The sequence below is a fragment of the Jaculus jaculus genome, chromosome 15 (assembly GCF_020740685.1).
Source record: "Jaculus jaculus isolate mJacJac1 chromosome 15, mJacJac1.mat.Y.cur, whole genome shotgun sequence".
NCBI classification, from domain to species: domain Eukaryota; kingdom Metazoa; phylum Chordata; class Mammalia; order Rodentia; family Dipodidae; genus Jaculus; species Jaculus jaculus.
The window spans coordinates 24,454,092-24,478,549 of record NC_059116.1 but is presented as its reverse complement, the minus strand read 5'-3'; the positions used below and the strand labels follow the sequence as shown (position 1 = coordinate 24,478,549).

At 45.3% G+C, this 24,458-nt stretch overlaps 1 protein-coding gene across 1 annotated transcript in view; it reads right to left on the bottom strand.

The window, feature by feature from the left end:
* Lama3 (laminin subunit alpha 3) overlaps positions 1-24,458 on the bottom strand; it is a 327,578-nt gene that overhangs the window by 168,390 nt on the left and 134,730 nt on the right. Inside the window, exons 14-22 of the mRNA XM_045135309.1 lie at positions 24,150-24,196; positions 18,876-18,975; positions 17,610-17,662; positions 17,278-17,383; positions 15,355-15,454; positions 13,070-13,226; positions 10,213-10,345; positions 5,715-5,857; positions 1,526-1,623 (exon numbers count right to left, since the gene is read on the bottom strand). Coding sequence (XP_044991244.1) covers positions 1,526-1,623; positions 5,715-5,857; positions 10,213-10,345; positions 13,070-13,226; positions 15,355-15,454; positions 17,278-17,383; positions 17,610-17,662; positions 18,876-18,975; positions 24,150-24,196 — 937 coding nt within the window. The remainder of the gene's footprint in view (positions 1-1,525; positions 1,624-5,714; positions 5,858-10,212; positions 10,346-13,069; positions 13,227-15,354; positions 15,455-17,277; positions 17,384-17,609; positions 17,663-18,875; positions 18,976-24,149; positions 24,197-24,458) is intronic.

The following is a 24,458-nucleotide window of genomic DNA, read 5'->3' as shown; positions in this document are numbered from 1 at the left end:
TGTTCAGCTGCAATTGTATGAGAGCTTACAACCACTGAGATTGGGCCCAGCTGACCCATGATGGGACAACAGAAAGAATGAAGTCTTTTGAAGGGGCCTCAATGCTAAAGGAGTGTCCTGTTCTTCAAAGTCTGCTTTATTCCCCACTGGATTAACAAATTGGCACCCCACCTTGTATTATGGAGCATAAGAAATGCAGAAAAGAGATGGTCAATGAATTTGTAACATGGTCTTGTGTTTTGGAAATGGCCATGGGCAGTGTGAAGCAGGTTTGCTGGATGCCTGCATGGAGACCTGATGGAGTTGTGAGGATGAACTGTGGCTTGCAGTGGAGACCCAGTGGAGATGCCAGGACCACTAGATGGCTGCCAAAGAGAGCTGCCAGCCCTGGGTGAAGTTTTCCAGGAGTGTGAGTAGCCTAGCTGGAGGGGTGGAACTGGAACTCTAGAGACTTATTGCTGGTTAGAATTATTGGACTTAGAGACTTTTCACTGACTAGAGTTGTTGGACTTGGAACTACAGAGTTTGATGTTAGCCCTGTTTAAATCTTGTATTGTTGATACCTAGCACCATTTTTTGCAGTATGAGAGGTCTTTTCTGTGCCATTATGGTTTTTTGGGGGGGGGGGGAGATTTTTTGGTATTATGGCTCAGTTAAAAGTCCCTGGAATATAAGGATGTTTGAACATCATTAGGATTGACTGTATATATATATGGAGAGAGAGAGAGAGACTTGGACTGGAGAGATGACTTAGTGGTTAAGCCCTTGCCCATGAAGCCTAAGGATCCCAGCCCGGTTCTAGGCTTGATTCCCCAGGACCCATGTTAGCCAGATACACAAGGGTATGCATGCATCTGAAATTCATTTGCAGTGGCTGGAAGCCCTGGCATGCCCATTCTCCCCCCCCCCCCCCTCTCTCTCTCTCTCTGCCTCTTCCTCTCCCTATCTGTCACTCTCAAACAAATAAACAAAAATATTAAAATATATATATGGGGACTTTTAAAGTTGGACTGAATGCATTGCATTTCACATCATGAATGGTTATCAGTTTATGGGGGCCAGGGTGGAATGTGGTGGTTTGATTCAGGTGTGCCCCACAAACTTAGGTATTCTAAATGCTAGGTTCCCAGCTAATGGCGATTTGGTACTTAGCGCCTCTTGGAGGCAGTGTATTGTTGTGGGGGGGGGGGTCGGGCTTATGAGTATTAAAGCCAGTTTCCTCTTGCCAGTATTTGGCACGCTCTCCTGTTGTGGTTGTCCACCTGATGTTGGTGGGGAGGTGACGTCCACCCTCTGCACAGGCCATCATTTCCCCCTGCCATCATGGAACTTCCCCTCGAGTCTGTAAACCAAAATAAACATTTTTTTTTTGTCCCTACAAGCTGCTCTAGGTTGTGTGACTTCTGCCCACAATGTGAACCTGACTGCAGCAGCATCCTAAAGCAACCAGGGCCTTACGGACTATTGTGAGCTCTTGCAGACTCCTAATGCAGAGGACAGCTGTGGCATTTTGCCCCATACTAACTTGTCCCGGGGAGATCCTGCATGGGCACATGGTTCTGTGACTGGCAGCTGTAGCACGAGGGCTTCATAGTAGTCCTTGGGGAGCAGCACCAGGTAATCCTGGAGAATAAAGAACAAAGAGACAGTAACTCATTTTGCTGGTGTCCCTACACCAGGAAGAAAATAACCTGGAGCTGGAGAGATGGCTTAGTGGTTAAGGCACTTGCCTGTGAAGCCTAAGAACCTATGTTTAACTCTCCACATCCCACCTAAGCCAGACTCACAAAGGTGAGGCAAGTGCAAGATCACACATGCCCACTAGGTGGCGTAAGTGTCTGGAGCTCAATTTCAGTGGCTGAGGCCCTGGTGCACCAATTCTTTCTCTCTCCTCGGTCTGTCTTTCTCTCTCTCATTTTCTCCCTCTCTAATAATAATAATAATAATAATAATAATAATAATAATAATGAAAACAACCAAATGAACCTGCTAAGTGAATAATAACCAAGTGAAATCACAGGTGAAGTTCCCACCCTGACCTACTTGAACCTACAAACCAACTCCCCAGTGACTTTTTGTTTGTTTGTTTTGATTTTTTAAAATATTTTACTTTTATTGTATTTAGTTATTTGTGAGCAAAGAGAGATAGAGAGAAGTGAGACAGAGAGAATGGGCACACCAAGGCCTCCGGCCCCCGTAAATGAACTCCAGATGCATGCACCACTTGGTGCATCTGGCTTTACGTGGGTCCTAGGGAATCAAACCTGGGTCCTTTGGCTTTGCAGGCAAGCGCCTTAACTGCTAAGCCATCTCTCTAGCCCCTTGTTTTGTTCTGAGACAGGGTCCCCTCTCATATATTCCAGGCTGACTTCAGACTCACTATGTAGCAGAGGATGGCCTTGTACTTTTAACCTCCTTGCCTCTACCTTCCAGGCCCATTGGTAGGATGCTCCTGGTATATACTGGCCGCCGTCATCACTACATGCTGCCCAAGGACAATGGTGAACTGTTTCCACAATGGAGCAATGCTCTCTGAGCATGGCATAAAAAGTGAGGTTTTTGCATTGCTGGTGACTCACAGGATAGAACTGGCTCACTGGCACCGTGCCCATGACAGCCTGTGCCAAATGATGTCCACAGTGCAGATTCAGCTAAGAGAGCTAGTCAGGAAACAGTGGTGCGCCAGGCTTTGGGACATGGTGACTTGAGAGCTTTCCAGCCACCTCAGATGTGTGCCTTACCACGTATGCGCACAGGGAAAGAAGGAGGATTATTTGTCTCAGGTGCAAGGGATTCATACATGGTCTGTAAGGTGTGTTCTCTCTCAGGGAGAAATATCTGGGAGGGAAAATAGAAGACTTTGTATAAAGGGACTCACGGGCCTTATATGCTGAGTGTGTGTGTGTGTGTGTTATGTGTAGTATGGCATGGGTGTGGTGTACGTGTATTATAATGGATACGTGTGTGTGGATGTGCATGTCCGTGAGCAGCGTGTGGAGGCCAGAGATCACTGGATGTCCTCCTCTATCACTTGGCAGCATTGTTTCCTTGAGATAAGTGTCTCTTGGACTGGAGAGATGGCTTAGAGGTTATGGTACTTGCCTACCAAGCCAAAGGACCCAGGTTCAATTCTCCAGGACCCACATAAGCCAGATGCACAAGGTGAGACATGTGTCTGGAGTTTGCTTGCAGTGGCTGGAGACCCTGGTGCACCCATTCTCTCTCTCTCTCTCTCTCTCTCTCTCTCTGTGGGGGGGGTAGGGTGGGGAGAGGGGGTGTGGGTGTGAAACAGATAAATAAAATATTTTTTTAAAAAAAGAGTTTCTCTTGGGCTGGAGTTAGCAGTTAAGCGCTTGTCTGTGAAGCCTAAGGACCCTGGTTCGAGGCTCAATTCCCCATGACCCACGTTAGCCAGATGCACAAGGGGACGCACGCATCTGGAGTTTGTTTGCAGTGGCTGGAGGCCCTGGCGTGTCCATTCTCTCTCTCTCTCTTGCTATCTGCCTCTTTCTCTCTCTGTCTGTCACTCTCAAGTAAATAAATAAAAATGAACAAAAAAAAAAAAAAAAAAAAGAGTCTCTCATGGAACCTAGAGGTTCCATTTTTTTTCAAGAGGACTAGCTGACCAATAAGTACCAGAAACTCCCCTGCTCCCCGCTTCCTCACACAGGTCCAGGGATACACGTATGTGTGGACACGCCCAACTTTTTACATGACCTTTGGGAATCAAACTCAAGAAATCTCAGGCCCTCACGTTTGTATGGCAAGCACTTGTACCCTTCGAGCTGTCTCCCCAGCTTAAGTTGGAATTTAAAAATGGTTATTCTTCCGTTAACCATTTTCCCGAGGTTGGGGCCATATCTCCTCATTATTTTATAGTCTCACAGGTCCTAGAACAGTAAAGATTAGTAGTAGGTGACAAATAAAAAGCTTCTAGGGAAAAAAATCGTAACTGGGGAAGTTTGCATATGTTCTATGGCATAGTTGCACATGAAAATGTTATTAAACATCTTCCATGACTAGGGAGTAATTTCCAAAAAGAAAACAAAACAAAAAATAGCCAGGCATGGTGACGCACACCTTTAATGCCAGCACTTGAGAGGCAGAGGTAAGAATTCACTATGTAATCTCAGGCTGGCCTCAAACTCACAGCAATCCTCCTACCTCTGCCTCCCAAGTGCTGGCATCAAAGGTGTGTGCCACCACACCCAGCTTTTTTCTTTTTTTTTATTTTTTGGGTGCATCTGGTTTTATGTGGGTCCTGGGTAATCAAACTCTGTTCCTTTGGCTTTGCAGGCAAGTGCCTTAACTGCTATGACATTTGACATTTTTTAAGCAGTAGCTTTTTGCTAAGAAGGTTCCTGAAAATCAAGGCAGAATATACCTTTACGTCATCTTTGTGAGAGCTCAGATTTGGAAAAGACACGCGAGGATGAACGTACTGCCTCGGTTGTTCAGAAGTAAACGAGGCAGGTTCAGCATTAAGGGACCTACATAAGAGTCCCTACTGTGACCAATCCATGGGGTTGTGCCAGAAAGAAAAACTTCATTTTCTGCTCAAATGCATAAATGCAAGCTTTTGCCAAAGACTTGCTATAAGCCAATGTGGACCCAAGACAGCTCAAAGAGGGGCGCCTCAGAGAACAAGCTTCAGCCCTCCGAGCTTTTCTGGCATCGCTACCAGTGTTCATGGACGTGGCCTCTGCTTGGATGAAGAGTCCCTCGTCAAGGGCAACCAGTGGGTGAGACTCTTGGCTGGGTGTGAGGAAGGACAGAGCAGGAAGTGTCCCGGAAGCGCTGGCTCCTATAGTCTCCTTTTCACCACCCTGAACCTCACTGACACCAGGGTCTCCTCTTCCTCTAGTCTCTTTTGATTTCATCCTTTTTTCTTCTTAAAATATTTTATTTATTTATTTATGAGAGAGCAAGAGATGGATAGAGAGAATGGGCACACCAGGGCCTCTAGCCACTGCACATGAACTCCAGACACGTGCGCCCCCTTGTGCATCTGGCTTCTGTGGGTCCTGGGAATCAATCCTGGGTCCTTAGGCTTTGCAGGCAAATGCTGTTAACCACTAAGCCATTTCCCCAGTCCGCTGATTTCATTCTTTAGGACTCTGGGGAAGGCTTCTTTTTTTCCCCATGATAAAAAATGCCAAACAAGCTTTTGGAAGGTGGAGACACATATGTATAAAGGCTTTGCATTTGTTCTGATGTCTTTGAGCTGTAGTTGGATTATATATACACAGATATAGGAGGGTTTTTGTCGTATTTTTTATGGGGGGGGTAAGGAGGGAGGGAATTGATGCACCAGGGCCTCCGGCCACTGCAATGAACTCCAGTTGCACGCGCCACCTTGTGCGTACATGTGACTTGTGCGTTTGTGGCACCTTGTGTGTCTGGCTAACATGGGATCTGGAGAATCAAACATGGGTCCTTAGGCTTCATAGCAAGTGCCTTAACTACCAAGCCATCTCTCCAGCCCATAGGAGGGGTTTTTGTTTCTGTTTTGTCCAAGATAAGCTGGCTAGCAGGATGTAAAAGATCACTTGGAACAAGTTCCTATGTCATTATGGACAAAGGAACAAAGGTTGCTGTGTCGAGGAAGGGATCCGCCTGTGATATCAGTGTCTTCTTGTCACTGTGTGGGTTGAGACCATCTCAAGGGGAGAGGGACACCCCACAGAGCTCACCACTCAGAACTCCCGTCTTACCAGAAGGACTCCTTCTGCCTCGATACAAGCTACCCATGTTCCTGGTGGCAGTGAGAATGGGTCTGCAAAGCCATTTCCAGGGACAGTGACAAAGGCTGGTTCCTTGCTGGGCAGGAAAATGATCTCCTTGCTCTGAGCAGTACCTGTCAGAAACACAAAGAATGTTTTAAGACATCTTTCTAGAAACTAGAGTTCAGACTTTACATAATTCAGCTCCGAACATTCACTTTGCATCTGAAAAAGATTAAGGTGGGGGCTGGAGAGATGGCTCAGCAGTTAAGCACTTGCTTGTGAAGCCTAAGGACCCCAGTTCGAGGCTCGATTCCCCAGGACCCACGTTAGCCAGATGCACAAGGGGGCGCACACTTCTGGAGTTTGTTTGCAGTGGCTGGAGGCCCTCAAGCGTCCAGTCTCCCTCTCTCTCTGTCTGCCTCTTTCTCCGTCTGTTGCTCTCAAATAAATAAATAATTTTTTAAAAAAGATTAAGGTGGTTTGCTGATCAAAGGTGCTGATCACATTTATTTATTTTGCTTTTTAAAAAGTTCTGTGTGTGCAGCCACACTTGGTGAGACATACCTGTAATCCCAGCACTTGGGAAGTGGAGGCAGGAGAATCAGTAGGTAAAGGCAAGTCTGGTAGGGCCGTGGTGGCACCCACCTTTAATCCCAGCACTTGGGAGGCAGAGGTAAGAGGATGGTTGTGAGTTCAAGACCAGCCGGAGAGTACATAGGGAGTTCTAAGTCAATACGGGCTAGAGCAAGACCCCCCTACCTTAAAAGCTGTGTGTGTGGGGGGTGTGTAGCCAGTCTGCATAAGCCTGAAGGGGAAAACTAGTAAATCAATATAGTCTATCCACCACCAAACTCCTCTCTAAATACTTCTATTTATGCCTATAGATAATGTTACTCTCACTTTTGGTTAGAGAAGCTTCTCTTTAGATGGCAGTGACCACTGGGATGACTAAAAACCCACCACAGTGCTGAGAAGAAGTGACCGTGTAATGTTCGGAACCAAGACACGTATAGCACACCTTCAATGCTGTCACTCAGACACAAAGTGGCCCTGGTATTCATGACCTCCCAGTGGCTGATGCTACCTACACAAGACCTGAATAATAGGAGGGGGAAAAAAAATGTTGACATTAAAATAGAAGAGAGACCAAACATTGGAAAGAAAAGGAAGGGAGGATTTGGGAAGAAGAAAGGGGAAAGGCAGCAGAGGATTATGATCAAGGTCTATTGTCTATATTTATAGAAGTTGTCAATTGAAAGCTTAAATAAAGGCCACGGTGAACTCTGAGACATTGTCCCAAAAAACACACAATTAAAAAAAAAAAACCATATACAAGGGGCTGGAGAGATGGCTTAGTGGTTAAGGCACTTGCCTGTGAAGCCTAAGGACCCATGTTCAACTCTCCAGATCCCACATAAGCCAGACACACAAAGGCGAGGCAAGCACAAGGTCACACATGCCTACAAGGTAGTGCAAGTGTCTGGAGTTCAAGTTCAGTGGCTGAGGCCCTGGCACTCCAATTATCTCCCTCTCTCTGTCTATCTCTTCCTCTCTGTCTCGCTCTCTCTAAAAATTATCTATCTATCTATCTATCTATCTATCTATCTATCTATCTATCTATCTATATGTGTGCATGTATGTATAAAAAAAGATAATGGAAAGATGCTAGTGGTGATTTTCTGCAAGAATTGTAATTTTCAAATTTATCAAATAATGGAGTAACACATACACTCAGTGTTTTGAGACAGTCTCCCTAGGAAGCCCTGGCTGGCCTGGAACTCACAATGTAGACCAGGCTGGCCTTGAACCACTGATATTCCTACTTTTTCCTCCTGAATGCTGGGATTACAGCTATGCACAGCCATGGCTGACTTCATACCTACACTCTTTAGGAATGCAACTTGCATACAATACATATCCAGCATATATTCCTGTCCATTACATTATTTTTTTTCTTTTCTGTATATTGGAGAAGTTTAACTTTTTCCCTTCTTCAATTTGTCTACATTCATTGTGGAATTAGAAAAAGTCTTTACTTTCTGTTATTTGATTTTGGGGTATAGTATATTTTTTTTTTCTGAGACAAATAGAAGACCTTCTGCAAACAGTAACCCTCTTGCACCCGAGTTTAATAGAGAGTTGTTTCTTTTTTTTTTTTTTTTTTTTTTTGGTTTTTCGAGGTAGAGTCTCACTCAAGCCCAGGTTGACCTGGAGCTCACTGTGTAGTCTCAGGGTGGCCTTGAACTCACGAACTCATGGGGATCCTCCCACCTCTGCCTCCAGAGTGCTGGGATTAAAGGCGTGTTTCTTGAGAGGAAATGTTTGCTCTAAATCTTTCCATTGCTTTCATTCCATAGATGTCTACAGGGGTCCACTGGGTGCCAGGCCTGCGACTAAGCAAACACAGTCCGCATGGCCCTCGCTCGCTGATGCCGGGGTCATGGGAGGTGAGTGACACAGACTAGAAAACAGAGGAAGTTACAGTGTTAACAATGGTACTTAGGAGGGACATGTAACCTTGGGAACAGATAACCGGGCTTCTGACTCAGACTGAGAAAACTGTCTTGGAAGATGGAAACGCAGACCAAAATGTGATCCAACTGTGTGACTGAGCAGACAGGAGATTGCTGACAGCCTGGCCACCACAGGAGGCAGAAGAGTCTATTAGGAAGAGCTTGGAGGCTGAAGGCCTGGTCTGTAAAGACCAGCTGAGCAGTGGGCAATTTGCTGTGCTGCTCTGGTCTGCAAGGTTTTGGTCCTCCGAGGTAAATGTCGCCCGACCACTCTATCTATTCTTTTTTTATATATATATATATATTTATTTTTTTTTTTAATTTGAGAGCGACAGACAGAGAGAAAGACAGATAGAGGGAGAGAAAGAGAATGGGCGCACCAGGGCTTCCAGCCTCTGCAAACGAACTCCAGACGCGTGCGCCCCCTTGTGCATCTGGCTAACGTGGGACCTGGGGAACCGAGCCTCGAACCGGGGTCCTTAGGCTTCACAGGCAAGCACTTAACCACTAAGGCATCTCTCCAGCCCCCGACCACTCTATCTATGTACACGATTCAAGTAAACCCTTCAGGGCTTTCTACTGAGTACTGGCGACCCAGCCTTCAGCCACACAAGTGTGCCTGATAGGACTTGAAGACAGAGTCTTCCCTGACCTCACTTCCAACTGCTAAACACAAAGGCCTACATCTTGATCCTACGTTAGATTGCCATCCATCATGTCCATTTTGTGTCCTTACAGGATCCCACATGCTCCCTAGAATCTGTTTTCTCAGGATGGCTGGAAACCCTAATTCCATTTCCAGGCCCTGTCTCTGAGTATGGTGAGCTGGCTAGGCCCTCCTCCGTTTGTCCTCAGGAAGCCCTCACCCTGGAAGAAGTTTGGCAGGAACTCCCTCTGATAGCCTTCCTTTTAAAATTCCTATCCTCCACCCTCTCCCCTTACTTGACACAGTGGGTGAATTAAGGGCAATAGGTCCAGGGTGAGCAAGAGGGTGCCACTTACTTGGCCATGTGTGCACTATAGGAATTGGTTTTACATAAAGATGCTATCATGACCCCTGGGGTGCAGCCAGGGTACAAATGCTGCTCTGTTGATTTTTTTTTAAATGATAACAGATGTTATTTGGCAGCCAAACTTAAATAAGCACAAAGTGTACAGAGTGAGAAGTAACAAAAGACACCTAGAGAACTTTCCAGTAAGATCATGTTCCAGGCTTAACATTTTATTTTGAGTATGAGTGTGTGTGTGTGTGTGTGTGTGTGTGTTTGTGTAGAGGCCAGAGGCCTATGTCAGGTGTTTTCCCTTTCCACCTTATTTTTATTATTTTATTTTTTATTTATTTGCAAATAGAGGAAGAAATAAGGGAGAGAGAGAAAAAAAATTGAGAGAGAGAGAGACAGAGAATGATGTTAGGGGCTCTGGCCACTGCAAATGAACTTCAGACGTATGCCCCATTGCATCTGATTTTATATGGGTACTGGGGAATTGAACCTGAGTTGTTAGGCTTTGCAGGCAAGCCCCTTGACCACTAAGACATCTCTCCAGCCCTCCATCTTATTTTTTTCGGACAAAATCGCTCACTGAACCTGGACCTCATCCTTTTGGCTTGACTAGCTATCCGGTGAGCCCCAGGGGTCCTTGGTGGGATTACAGGTGTATTACAGTTTTTATGTGGGTGCTGGGGATCTGAACTAGGGTCCTCATGCTTGCACAGCGAGTGCTCTTGCAGCTGAACCCGAACATTTCCTAAGGATGGTAAACTTTGTGAAAAGTGGAGGTACTTCCTGGCCATCTCTCAGGTGAAAAGAGGCATGATCTTGGCATGGAGATGATCGTCTATAATCCCAGCACTAGACAGCCTGAAGCAGAGGAACGGGCCCATGTTTGAGGCCAGCCTGGGTTACAGAGTGAGACCCCATTTCATTAAAATAAAAAGTTAGGAAAAAAAAAAAGGATGTTGAAATTTTACCTACCTGACTTGTCCCAGGATGGATAAACAGTTATACGACCAGATACTGTTTCAATTCCAGGGTTGATGTATCGCAGAATAATGTGAAATAAGGAGAGATGTGACTTCCCCACATTCAACAGTATCCTTATTTTATTCTGAAAAAAAAAATACCAAAAAAGTCATAGAGTACAGAGGAGAAAAAAAAATGGTTAAAAAGAAATGCTAGGATGGACCTGGAAAGGATTATACTAAGTGAGGTAACCCAGGCCCAGAAAGCCAAGCACCACATATTCTCTCTCATATGTGGATCCTAGCTACAGATGACTGGGCTTCTGCATGAGAATGAAAATACTTAGTAGCAGAGGCCAGTAATTTAAAAAGGAGATATAAAGGGTAGAGAAAGGAAGGGAGGAGGGTACTTAATAGGTTGATATTGTATATATGTAAGTAGAATGATTGAGATGGGGAGGTAATATGATAGAGAATGGAATTTCGAAGGGGAAAGTGTCGGGGGGGGGAAGGGAGGAAATTACCATGGGATTTTTTTTTTTATAATCTTGGAAAATGTTAATAAAAATTAAAAAAATTTAAAAAAGAAAAGGGTAATAAAAAAAAAAAGAAATGCTAACTGAGCATGGTGGCACACACCTTTAATCCCAGTACTCGGGAGTCAGAGGTAGGAGGATCACCGAGAGTTTGAGGCCACCCTGAGACTACGTAGTTAATTCCTGGTCAGCCTGGACCAGAGTGAGATCCTACCTCAAAAAAACAAAAAAAAAAAAAGAAAAGAAAGAAAAGAAAAACAAATGCTAGTGAATCAGTAACTATTATGCTTATATTTTCTCTCTCTCTCTCTCTCTTTCTCACTAAGTAACTATGTGGAAGCATACAGGCCTGATAGGAATCAAATTCAAGTTACAGTGAAGGGCTAGAGAGATGACTTAACAGCTAAGGCACTTGCCTGCAGAGCCATAGGACCCAGATTTGATTCCCCAGGACCCATGTAAGCCAGATGCACAAGGGGGTGCATGCATCTGGAGTTTGTTTGCAGTTGCTGGAGGCCCTGGTGCACCCATTCCTTCTCTCTCTCTCAAATAAATAAATAAAAATATTTTAAAATATAAATAAATAAACAAACTCAAGTTACAGTGAAAACACACTCCCCTCAACAACCAGGAACCTCTTTTGATCATTTTATTTAACCAGGCAGATAGAAATGAAGTATTAGATAAATTAGTTTAAGAAAGCCATGATGATGGGCTCATCCATTACTAGCTGGGAGAAAGAAAGGGCAGAAGAGAGAAGGAGAGGAACGTGTATTATTCCATGGGTAGAGAGGCCTCTCTGGGATCCACTGTACATGTGTAACATCTGAACGGCCACAGACAGTCATGGTGTTACCCCTAGTGTATTTGTGGGCCCTGAAAGTCATTAAATGTGCCTCTTTTGCCTTATGAAGTCTCATCTCGAGCGCTATCCAAAATGAGTACTGGCCTTCAACCAGAGGAGACCTATGGGTCCTCAAGCCCTGGGACCCCACGGTGCTCCGCGAGCATGGCAAAACCTGCGGTGTTGATGAAAAGAGCAGATGGTTTTAATCTGTAGCAGGACCGCAGGCTACATGTCCCCATGTGGCTACGGTCCAAGGTCCTTTTGGTTTCTTCCCTACCTCTTCTGGTTCCCACAAAGGGGATGTCCGTTGAGTGAGATGTGGGGAAAAATAGAGGCTGGCTTTGAGAAGATGTGTGACTCTGGACACAGAAGCCATGGCTGACTGACCCGCCCCCCCACACACACACACACTGAGGAACTCCCTCTGGTCTTCAGAATCTTCTGGAATGCATCTTTCACTGTTCCAAGTTGGAAAATAAGTATTCAAGGATGTATTGAAGGCAGAGGAAAGTTAAGTGACCATTCAAGGGCCACAAGTCTTCTGGTCCAAAAGACTTCCTCAGAAAGTCCACCACTAGAAATTGAACGCTTTGGGTCGACCAGCTATTCTTTCCAACTGGAACATCTGCAAGAAGGCCGGTACCTTCACTGGCTTTCAGTGAACCATATCCTATTCTGTCTTGGTGAAATCCACTACACCTTTTTTTTTTTTTTCTTTTTTCCTGAGTGATGGAGTAAGTTCAGGGCACTGAAGACACTGAACTGATGTATTTGGGAAGAAAGAAGAAGGTGTGAAGTATCTTTTGTTCCTTTTGGGGGGAAAAGGCAGCTCAGGTTGGGGGAAATGGGCCTGTCAATGCATCATCAGGTTTGATGGGCTCTGGCAGAACTGTGAACTGTCTCAGTTTCTCTAAGATTGCATTGGTCCTGGACCTGGATCCCACATAAGCCAGACACACAAAGGTGAGGTAAGCACAAGGTCGCACATGCCCACTAGGTGGCACAAGCATCTGGAGTTCGATTTCAGTGGCTGAGGCCCTGGTGTGCCAATTTTCTCTCTCCCTCTCTCCTTCTCTCTCTCTCTAAAATTTAAAAAAAAAAAAAAAGCAACACTAGTTTTGTTAGAATTACTTAAGTCAACTCATTTTTTCCCACAAATGGCATTAAACAACAATAGTCCTTATAATATTGCCTAATGTCATTCAAGAAATTTCATCCTTCTTTTAAAGGGTCTCCATGGGAAAGCACCTTCTTTCTTTCATTTCTTCATTTAGTTTCCAAATTCAAGAAGCAATGAACTGGGAAATCCTTATGTATGCTTGCTGGTTAAAATGCAGCCCTGTCCCAAATTCCAAGCCTAACCTCTCCTCCACCCCTACACTGCATTGTGGAGAAGACGGTCTGAACAGGCTTAAGGAACAGTCTCGCCTTTGGGGCTGTCTAAGAGTGCTGGGGTTGGGAGAGGCTGTGAGATGCCCCAGAGATACCTGGGCCAAGGTCAGGGGGGCGTAGCCTCTCCAGCTAAACTCAGGAAACACCAGCGGATCGAATCCAAACCGAAGGTCTCTCCCGTCAGGAGTAACACCGTCTTCAACCTCAAACTTCATGTGATGCAAGTCCGGGAAGTAGTGGTTACGTTCAGGCCTTTAATGGATGACACATGCGAACATCACGCGTCAGGTTCACTGATCACTTGAATACCTTTCAATCCCAAACGTCCTGCTAGTTGACGCCAAGTGAACAGAGCCTATTAAATAAGGACAAGTGAACACAGTCCCTCCAGACTACTGCTTTTATTCCTAGAAACATTCACACCTATCACCACTCATTCCAAGCACTAAAATGAGAAAGACCACAGTTCATGTTCTTCCGTGTATCCTAAGGTGTGTTCTAATGGCTGCCAACAATTAAGCAAAATCAAATAGATGATCTTCAAATAGATTATATTCCTTCATCCATATGTGTGTGTGTGTGTGTGTGTGTGTGTGTGTATAATTTATTTATATAATATATAAATATATATACACACATATGGTGTATATATATTAATATAATAATATAATATATAATATAATAAATATATAATATATTATATATATTATTTATTTATTTATAAATATTTGCCAGGCACCGCTAAGCATCATAGATATAATGCTTCATATGCTAAACAAACAGGTTAAGAAGCTTCTCTATATACATTTTTTTGGAGTCCTGGTTGGCCTGGAACTCTTCCGTCAGTCCTCCTGCCTCAGCCTCCCAAGTGCTAGGATAGCAGGTATGTATCACCACACCTTGCTTTAAATACTTTTAATGTTATTAATTAATTTATTTATTTAATGAGTTATGTTAATTTAAATTTTTATTTCTTTTGGCTTTTTTTTTTTTTTTTTTTTGGTTTTTTGAGGTAGGGTCTCACTCTAGCCCAGGCTGACCTGGAATTCACTATGCAGTCTTAGGGTGGCCTCGAACTCACGGTGATCCTCCTACGTCTGCCTCCCGAGTGCTGGGATTAAAGGTGTGCACCACCATGCCCAGTGGCAGATTTTTTAGACGTGTATATAACGTGTTTTGATCTTCACCTCTCTCCTTACAGGGTAGGGTACAGTGGGATTACAGGCCCCCTCCCCACAGCACCCAACTTTGTGTGGGTGCGGGGGATCTGAACTCGGGTATTCATGCTTGCGTAGGAAGCACTTTCTCCACTGGGCCATGTCTCCTGTCTACCATCTTATTTTATTTATTTATTTATTTATTTATTTATTTATTTATTTATTTGAGAGCAACAGACATAGAGAGAAAGACAGATAGAGGGAGAGAGAGAGAATGGGCACGCCAGGGCTTCCAGCCTCTGCAAACGAACTTCAGACGCGTGCGCCCCCTTGTGCATCTGGCTAACGTGGGACCTGGGGAACCGAGCCTCGAACCGGGGTCCTTAGGCTTCACAGGCAAGCGCTTAACCACTAAGCCATCTCTCCAGCCCCTGTCTACCATCTTGCTCCACACACCTGACTGACTGCTCCATTCTCTGGCTCTTGGGTCTAAGAAGGAAGCTGTAAGTAAGTGAATGTCACTGACCCAGGAAGCTCGGCATGTGCAGGCCGCTCCTTGTTCCTTTTCTTTCCCAGAACAGGAGCTGGTCTCTCTGCTCCGGCCCTCCATGCTGTGCCTCGTACATGACTTGAACTTCTAGCTCACCTGCTCACCTGGCTTTCTGTGCAGTTGTTCAGCTTAACCGTGGCACCTTGGTGCTCTGTAGCTTATGCAGCTGAACAAATTTCCCTGGATACCCTTATCTCCTATTTTAATTAGCTCATTTCCCACTTTTTAAAATATTTTTTTAATCTTGTTTTTATTTTCATTTATTTGAGAGCAACAGAGAGAGAAGAGTCAGAGAGAGAGAGAGAGAGAGAGAGAATGGGTGCGCCAGGGCTTCCAGCCTCTGCAAACGAACTCCAGACACTTGCGCCCCCTTGTGCATTTGGCTTATGTGGGTCTTGGGAAATGGAGCCTCGAACCAGGGTCCTTAGGCTTCACAGGCAAGCGCTTAACTGCTAAGCTACCTCTCCAGCCCTCATTTCCCATTTTAATTGGCTCATGGACAGACGTCTAGGTTTCATATTGCATCACACATGCTTCATTCAGATCTCATTCATTCGTATTTCATCATACAGCTTCGTCTGCCACTGGTTCTTAAGACTGCTTAAGGCAGAACCCTGCACGGTGGCCGTCTGCAACATGAATGTGGGAAGGACCCCCGCCCCCCGAGACTTACCGCTGACACATCTTCCCCACGATGTGCTCCCGGCACTGGCATTCTCCCGAGGGCCCGCTGCACATGGAGTTGAGTGCCCCACCAATGTCACACTGACACCCTGAAAGTTAGGAAAGAGCTGTGGCTACCCATCAAACTCCCTCCCTCCCTCCCTATCGGGTGTTTCCCTCCCCCTGTGACAGGGGAGTACACATAATCCCAGTATTGTGGTGCCTGCCTTTCTGGGGTTCTGTCATATCTTATATCTGGCAGGGACCTCCTAAATAAAGATGGCCTGACCCCTGAGAAGTCTTCCTTTAATTTGGAGGTGCGTGACCTCAAGGCAGCTGGAGCTCAGTTGTCCTATGTGGAGTTCACAGGAGCCTGAGAGCAAAACATGCTTAAGAAACAGCACTACTGTCAATATCTTTTTTTTTTTTTTAGTTTAGTTTTTATTTATTTATTTGAGAGCAACAGACAGAGAAAGAGGCAGAGAAAGAGAGAGAGAATGGGTGTGCGAGGGCTTCCAGCCACTGCAAACAAACTCCAGACGCGTGCGCCCCCTTGTGCATCTGGCTAACGTGGGTCCTGGGGAATGGAGCCTCGAACCGTGTCCTCAGGCTTCACAGGCAAGCGCTTAACCACTTAGCCATCTCTCCAGCCCCCACTACTGTCAATCTTATACCAAGATGACATTGAGAGACTATTTAATACAACCCTATCTCTAAGTATCTGGATTTTTTGACAATAAAAAAATACAGCCTTAGCTGGGCATGGTGGTACATGCCTTTAATCCCAGCACTTGGGAGGTTGAGGTACAAGGATTGCTGTGAGTTCAAGGCCAACCTGAGACTACATAGTGAATTCTAAGGTCAGCCTGGGCTAAAGTAAGACCCTATTTTGAAAAACAAAACAAAATAAAGCAAACCAAAACACCTATCCATCTATCTATCTATCTATCTATCTATCTATCTATCTATCTATCTAACCATCTACCTACCTACCTATCATCTATCCATCCATCTATCTGCATATACATACATACACACACACACGGCTTTAAAATGGCTAAGCCTTTTTATGTGTGTGCACATGTACAGGTGCACGTGTGTGCATGCATGTGCATGGAGGCCAAGGACACCCTTTAGCAATGATCCTCAAGACCACCAACGAAAGTTTTTTTTTTTTAATATTTTTTGTTCATTTTTTATTTATTTATTTGAGAGTGACAGACACAGAGAGAAAGACAGATAGAGGGAGAGAGAGAGAAGGGGCGAGCCAGGGCTTCCAGCCTCAGCAAACGAACTCCAGACGCGTGCACCCCCTTGTGCATCTGGCTAACGTGGGACCTGGGGAACCGAGCCTCGAACCGGGGTCCTTAGGCTTCACAGGCAAGTGCTTAACCGCTAAGCCATCTCTCCAGCCCACCAACGAAAGTTTTTGAGACAGGGTCTCTCACTGGCTTGAAATCTGCCCAGTTGGGCTAGATTGGCTAGCCAGCAAGAGCCACAAAATCCTCCTGTCTCCACCTCCTCAGCACTGGGATCACAAGCAGGTGCCACCGCACCCAGATGTTATGTAGGTTCTGGGGATCAAACTCAGGTCTTCATCCTTATGAAGCAAACACTTTATTAAGCGAGAACCATTTCCTAAAATAATGAGGCTTTTTTTGTTTGTTCGTTTTTTATGACATTAACAGATGCCCTCCCGTCCCAATTAGGTATTTTATAATTGAACCAACAGGGTTCTGGTGCAGAACAAATGGAGCCAACACCATTTGCAGTTTGCAAGTACCAGGGTCAACTCAGTCTTCCAGACAAAATATCCGGGCATCGTCCGTCCCTGCAGATCAGCCTGAGGACAGTGAAGGCGGGGAGAGGGTGACTCCTGCCCTCTTGTCCTGCAGCCCCTTGCATCACTCAGGACCCACTGAAGCGTATTCACCTTGACACCCAAAGTAACTGCTCTCCTCCAAAGCGAAATAGCCATCCTCACAGGTGTCACAGGCATCACCCGTCACGTGAGCTTTGCAACTGCAGTCACCACCTCCCTGTCAAACAACGGGCAAGACGACAAAAACGGATGCACACAATCTGCAAATCTCGGGGACTGAAAGCAGCCTCGTTGTACGGTGGGGAGCAGTGGAGCCAGGATCGGCGGAGGATAACCTTGAACTGGCTGTCCTCACGGGTCCCCGCGCCCACCCCATCCAGAAATCCCAACCGGCGGCTGCTGTGGATACTACCCTTATCTCGTGAAAGCCTGGCCCACGCTACCTGGCCACACTCGCCAATCCCGCTCGCGGTTCCTGCCTCGTGGCACTGGCATTCTGTGGAGATAAGACAGTGTCCTGCAGTGAGACGTCACAGAAATGGCCGGTTCCTGGGCTCTGGGGACATCCCGCGCCTGCAACGTGACACGTACGATTTGGATGTTCCTATAGCTCGCCCCACTGGCTCTTAAAATCGGATTGCTTTTCTTTTTTTTTTTTTAATTTTTTTGTTCATTTTTATTTATTTGAGAGTGACAGAGAGAGAGAAAGAAAGAGAGAAGAGAGAGAGAATGGGCGCACCAGGGCCTCCAGCCACTGCAAACGAACCCCAGACGCGTGCACCGGGGTCCTTAGGCTTCACAGGCAAGCGTTTAACCGCTAAGCCATCTCTCCAGCCCTCAGATTGCTTTTCTGAGTTTAACAGAAGAGACCAATCAATCTACTCCATCTAGAGAAATGGTTAGCTTATGGCTCTTCCAACACTGAAGCCCCACGACCATGGTTTTTTTTTTTTTTTTTAAAGTTCTTTGGTTCATTTTTTATTTATTTGAGAGCGACAGACATAGAGAGAAAGACACATAGAGGGAAAGAGAGAGAATGGGCGCGCCAGGGCTTCCAGCCACTGCAAACGAACTCCAGACGCATGCGCCCCCTTGTGCATCTGGCTAACGTGGGACCTGGGGAACCGAGCCTTGAACCGGGGTCCTTAGGCTTCACAGGCAAGCGCTTAACCGCTAAGCCATCTCTCCAGCCCCACCATGGGGTTTTTAAAGGATGCGCACATGGAGGCCATTGTTGATGTGCTGGGGTGATAGTCTGCTCTGTCTTAACGACAGCCACTTCATTTAGCAACTTGATCCAGTGTTTTAAACTGGCTTTCATACGAGACTAAAATTAAAGTGCCTCTTAGGTGAAGATGAGTCCGTTTCATCACAGATGTATAAAATACACACATGTACAAAGTTAAAATAAGATTAAGTCAGAAAGAGAGGATTATGAAAACAAGCTGGTAAAAGTATAAAAGCATTTATCAAGCGGTTGGCTTCACATATAACGAAGTACATATGGAAACAGGATGTAAAATCCTTGGTGAGATTCTGAAAATGCCAGATATTTGCTCAAAATGGAGACGGAGCTCAAAACCTATCACGCAGAATGTTGGGCAAATCAAATCGGGTTAACAAACAGCTCTGTGGTGGGTTTAATCACGGAGAAATAAAGTACAAAGAAGCAATTACATGACAGGGAGCAACGGTGCATGAGAATTTACCTGAGCAGCCACTGGGGTTTTCTCTGGCCAGATTCCAATACAATGGCTTGCAGATGCTGCAGGTAGGGCTGTCAACATGAGGCTTGCATTGGCAAAAACCCTTTAAATAAATAAAAAGCAAACTCACAGTTGGCATCTTGGAATTAAGACCTATTTTCAAACGTGTTTGGAACGTAGACTTATAGAAATCAATTCTGGCCATGAAAAGTAAATGAGGGCCACTAAAAGCAGCTACTAATTTTAAGAGTCTTTTTAGGGTTTTTTTGGTTACTTATTTACTTCTTACACACATAATCCACATGTGTGGTTAAAAAAGCTATTGGACTGCTGGGCGTGGTGGCGCATGTCTTTAACCCCAGCACCCTGGAGGAAGAGGTAGGAGGGTTTCCATGAGTTCGAGGCCACCCAGAGACTACATGGTGAATTCCAAGACAGCCTGGTCTACAGTGAGACCCTACCTCAAAGAAACACAATTAAAAAAATAAATAAATAAAGCTATTGGAAGGGGCCTAGGAAGATAGCTCAGTCAGTGAAGTGCTTGCCTTATACTTATGAGGGTCTGAGGTTGATCCCTAAAGCCCACGCTTTAAAAAAAAAAAAAAAAAAAGGCTGGGCATGGTGTTGAGAACTTGTAATTTGTAATCCCAGTGCTGGAGAGGTGAGACCAGTGGATTTGGGGGGCTTGCTGACCAGTGAGTCTGGCCTACTTGTTGAGTCCCAGGACAGTAAGAGACCGTCTCACAAAAAACAAAAGTTGACAGTATCTGAGGAATAACACCCAGAGTTGTCCTCTGGCCTCCATATGCACACATGTGTGCACATACACCTGCACACACATGTGCATCCACACCCACACCCACACACAGAAAACAAATGGGAAATACAAAGATAGAAAAGCTAAATATCTTTATTTAAAGCATCACCAGTGTCTAGTGATACTGTGATATCATATATTATTAATTTAAAAAGAAAAAATACCTAACCTGGCGTGGTGGTGCACGTCTTTAATCCCAGCACTTGGGAGGCAGAGGTAGGAGAATCGCTGTGCCTTCGAGGCCAGCCTGGGACTACAGAGTGAGTGCCAGGTCAGCCTGGGCTAGAGTGAAACCCTACCTCAAAAAAAAAAACCCTGAATATTAATAAGCAAGAATGATGCTTATCTGTGAATACTATTGTGGGAAGCAAGATTCACTGCCTGGCCTCAGGATCATCTAGCCTCACGACAGTAAGAATGATAGAATCTGGTGCTGGAGAGATGGCTGAGCTCGATTCCCCAGGACCCACGCTAGCCAGATGCACAAGGTGGCGCATGCATCTTCAGTTCATTATAGTGGCTGGAGTCCCTGGTGCGCCATTCATTCTCTCTCTCTCTCTCTCTCTCTCTCTCTCTCTCTCTCTGTGTGTGTGTGTGTGTGTCTATCTGTTGTTCTCAAATAACTAACTAAAAATTAAAAAAATTTTTTAAATGAGTGATAGAATATCCCACGGTCATTCCAGTGCCTAGAGTCACATCCCTAGGCTGGGAGGCCAAAAAGAGAGATCACTTTTTTTTTTTTTAATTTTTTGTTGTTGTTGCTCATTTTTATTTATTGAGAGTGACAGAGAGGGAGAGAGGTAGATAGGTAGAGAGAGAGAATGGGCACGCCAGGGCTTCTAGCCTCTGCAAACAAACTCCAAATGCATGCGCCTCCTTGTGCATCTGGCTAACGTGGGTCCTGGGGAATCTAGCCTCAAACCGGGGTCCTTAGGCTTCACAGGCAAGCGCTTAACCACTAAGCCATCTCTCCAGCCCAAGAGATCACTTTTTAAAGGCCTTAGAAAATGATTCCAAACATCACAGTATGTGCTTGGAATGATGGGGAATTTGTACTGATTTTGTGCACAGCCAGCTTTACTTAACATGTCCTTGCCCACCGACGGAGCATTGGGAACACCCATGGTGCCAACACCCTTAGAGTAATTTACACCAAGAGTTTAACTCTGGGACTTTAGTATCGAAAGTTTAAATAATATATTTTATAATCATGGAAAATGTTAATAAAAATTACAAAAAAAAGAAAGTTTAAATAAGCTTTATTCTTCATTTTATTTATTTATTTGAGAATGACAAAAGAGAGAGAGAGAGATTGGGTGCAGGGCCTCTGGCCACTGCAAACAAATTCCAGATGCATGTACCACCTTGTGCATCTGGCTTACATGGGTACTGGGGAATCAAACCTAGGTCCTTAGGCTTCACTAGTAAGCACCTTAACCACTAAGCCACTGTGGTGGTTTGATTCAGGTGTCTCCCATAAACTTAGGTGATCTGAATGCTAGGTTCCCAGCTGATGGAGATTTGTGAATTAATGCCTCCTAGAGGGAGTGTACTGTTGGGGGCGGGCTTATGGGTATTATAGCCAGTGTCCCCTTGCCACTGTTTGGCACACTCTCCTGTTGCGGTTGTCCACTCATGTTGGTGAGGAAGTGATGTCCACCCTCTGCTCATGCCATCATTGTCCCATGCCATCGTAGAGTTTCCCCTTAAGTATGTAAGCCAAAATGAACCTTTTTTCCCTCCATAAGCTGCTCTTGTTCAGGTGATTTCTGCCAGTAGTTTGAACCTGACTACAACAGTAAAGTTGGTAACAGAGAAGTGGGATTGCTGCTAGATACCTGACTGTGTGGCTTCACCTATGGGAGCTGATTTTCAAGAGGAATGTGGGAGGATTTGAAACCTTGGCCTAAGAGGCATCTGCCTTACAGTACTTTAAGTATAGCTTGATGGACTGTTATGGTCAGAGTTGAAAGGCCTGAATGCAGTAAGATCTATGGACTATGAGGTTTGGCTTATGAGAATGAGAAAGAGCTTTGCCTGGAATGGGCTAGAAGCAGTTTGTGTGAGAGGCTTGCTGTTATGCCTGTGTCCTGAGAAGTTGTACAGGGTTGCATTGCATAGAAATGGACTGATGTGAGTAGAGGGATATGGCACAGAGAAAAGGAAATCTTTGGGCCAAAACTGCTGCCTGTTCAGCTGCAATTGTATGAGAGCTTACAACCACTGAGATTGGGCCAGCTGACCCATGATGGGACAACAAAAAGAATGAAAAGTCTTTTGAAGGGGCCTAAATGCTAAAGGAGTGTCCTGCTCTTCAAAGTCTGCTTTATTCCCCACTGGATTAACAAATTGGCACCCCACCTTGTATTATAGAGCATAAGACATACAGAAAAGAGAGGGTCAATGAATTTGTAACATGGTCTTGTGTTTTGGAAATGGCCATGGGCAGTGTGAAGCAGGTTTGCTGGATGCCTGCATGGAGACCTGATGGAGTTGTGAGGATGAACTATGGGTTGCAGTGGAGACCCAGTGGAGATGCCAGGACCACTAGATGGCTGCCAAAGAGAGCTGCCAGCCCTGGGTGAAGTATTCCAGGAGTGTGAGTAGCCTAGCTGGTAGGGTAAAATTGGAACTCCAGAGACCTGTTGCTGGTTAGAATTATTGGAGACTTTTCACTGACTAGAGTTGTTGGAGTTGGAACTACAAAGTTTGATGTTAGCCCTGTTTAAATCTTGTATTGGTTGAATATTTATTTGTTATGCCTAGTGTCATCTTTTGCAGTATTAGTTTTTTCTCTGTGCCATTATGGGTTTTTTTTGTTTGTTTGTTTTTTGTTTTTTTTGGCTGGGGGAGGATTTTTTGGTATTATGGCTCAGTTAAAAGACCCTGGAGGGCTGGAGAGATGGCTTAGCGGTTAAGCGCTTGCCTGTGAAGCCTAAGGACCCCGGTTCGAGGCTCGGTTCCCCAGGTCCCACGTTAGCCAGATGCACAAGGGGGTGCACGCATCTGGAGTTCGTTTGCAGAGGCTGGAAGCCCTGGCGCGCCCATTCTCTCTCTCTCTCTCTGTCTTTCTCTCTGTGTCTGTTGCTCTCAAATAAATAAATAAATAATTTAAAAAAAAAAGACCCTGGATTATGAGGATGTTTGAACATCATTAGAATAGATAAAAAAAAAAAATATGTGGACTTTTAAAGTTGGACTGAATGCATGGCATTTCACAACATGGATGATTATCAAGTTTATGGGGGCCAGCATGGAATGTGGTGGTTTGATTCAGGTGTCCCCCATAAATTGAGGTATTCTAAATGCTAGATTCCCAGCTGATGAAGATTTGGGAATTAACGCCTCTTGGAGGCAGTGTATTGTTGGGATGGGCTTACGAGTATTATAGCCAGTTTCCTCTTGCCAGTATTTGGCACACTCTCCTGTTGCGGCTGTCCACCTGATGTTGGCCAGGGGGTGATGTCCACCCTCCGCTCATGCCATCGTTGTCCCCCACCATCATGGAGCTTCCCCTCAAGTCTGTAAGCCAAGGTAAACCTTTTTTTCCCCCCACAAGCTGCTCTAGATCAGGTGATTTCTGCCCGCAATGCGAACCTGATTGCAACAGCCAGCTTTCCAGCTGAGCTTTATTCTTTTGTTTTTGAAAAATCCACACAAATTTCCATATGTACTTTAAAAAAGAACACTGACTTCTAAGTAATTTAGACTTGTGTCTTATTTAATTTAACCCGGGGGGGGGGGCATAGTTAGTCTTGAGCATGTATCCATGACAGTGACAGGCGGTAAGGTGGCTCAGTGGGGTGAGAGTGCTTACCACAAAAACATGAAGAGCTGAGTTCTCTCCCCAGCACCACATAAAAATAGAGGCGCTGGGCTGGAGAGATGGCGTAGCGGTTAAGCGCTTGCCTGCGAAGCCAAAGGACCCCGGTTCGAGGCTCGGTTCCCCAGGACCCACGTTAGCCAGATGCACAAGGGGGCGCACGCGTCTGGAGTTCATTTGCAGTGGCTGGAGGCCCTGGCGCACCCGTTCTCTCTCTCTGTATCTGCCTCTTTTTCTCTCTGCCTGTCTGTCGCTCTCAAATAAATAAATAAAAATAAACAAAAAACATTAAAAATATGGGTGTGGCCATGCACGTCTGTAACTGCTGTCCAGAGGGGGTCGGGGGGGGGGGGGCACTGGATAACTGCTGGGGCTCATTGGTCAGCCAGCCTGACCAAAGAATCAGTAGCTCCAGGTTGAGTAAGAGACTCTTTCTCAAGGACACAAGATGTAAGAGTGAGAGAGCGGGACACTTGATGTTCTATTATGGGCTCTGTATGCAGGCACACTGGGCATGTGCATCCGCACACACACATGCAAACACACTATGTGCACACCACACACACACACACACACACACACACACAAAATTAACAGGGTTGTAAGCCCTTCACATAACCCCCCCCCCCCGACTTACCAAGCTGGAGTCAACGGTCCCGGCTGGGTCACAGGCAGTGCTTGCACCTGTAAAAGATTTAGAAATGTGACAAATGCCTGGCTATTAAGTCTGTTTTGGCATTTCAAATTTTTAACTTTTGCTTTGTTTGGGAAAAAAAAAAAAACACACACACACACAACAGTGCACCTATGCTTGCGATTTTTGATAGGCAAGTGGCAAAAACTTTGCATGCAATCCATAGTAAGACATACAAAATAATGAATGTCAGTGATATTCAGTCCCAAAATTACCCATTTTGTACCCAACAAAGTAATAAAACTGTATTTC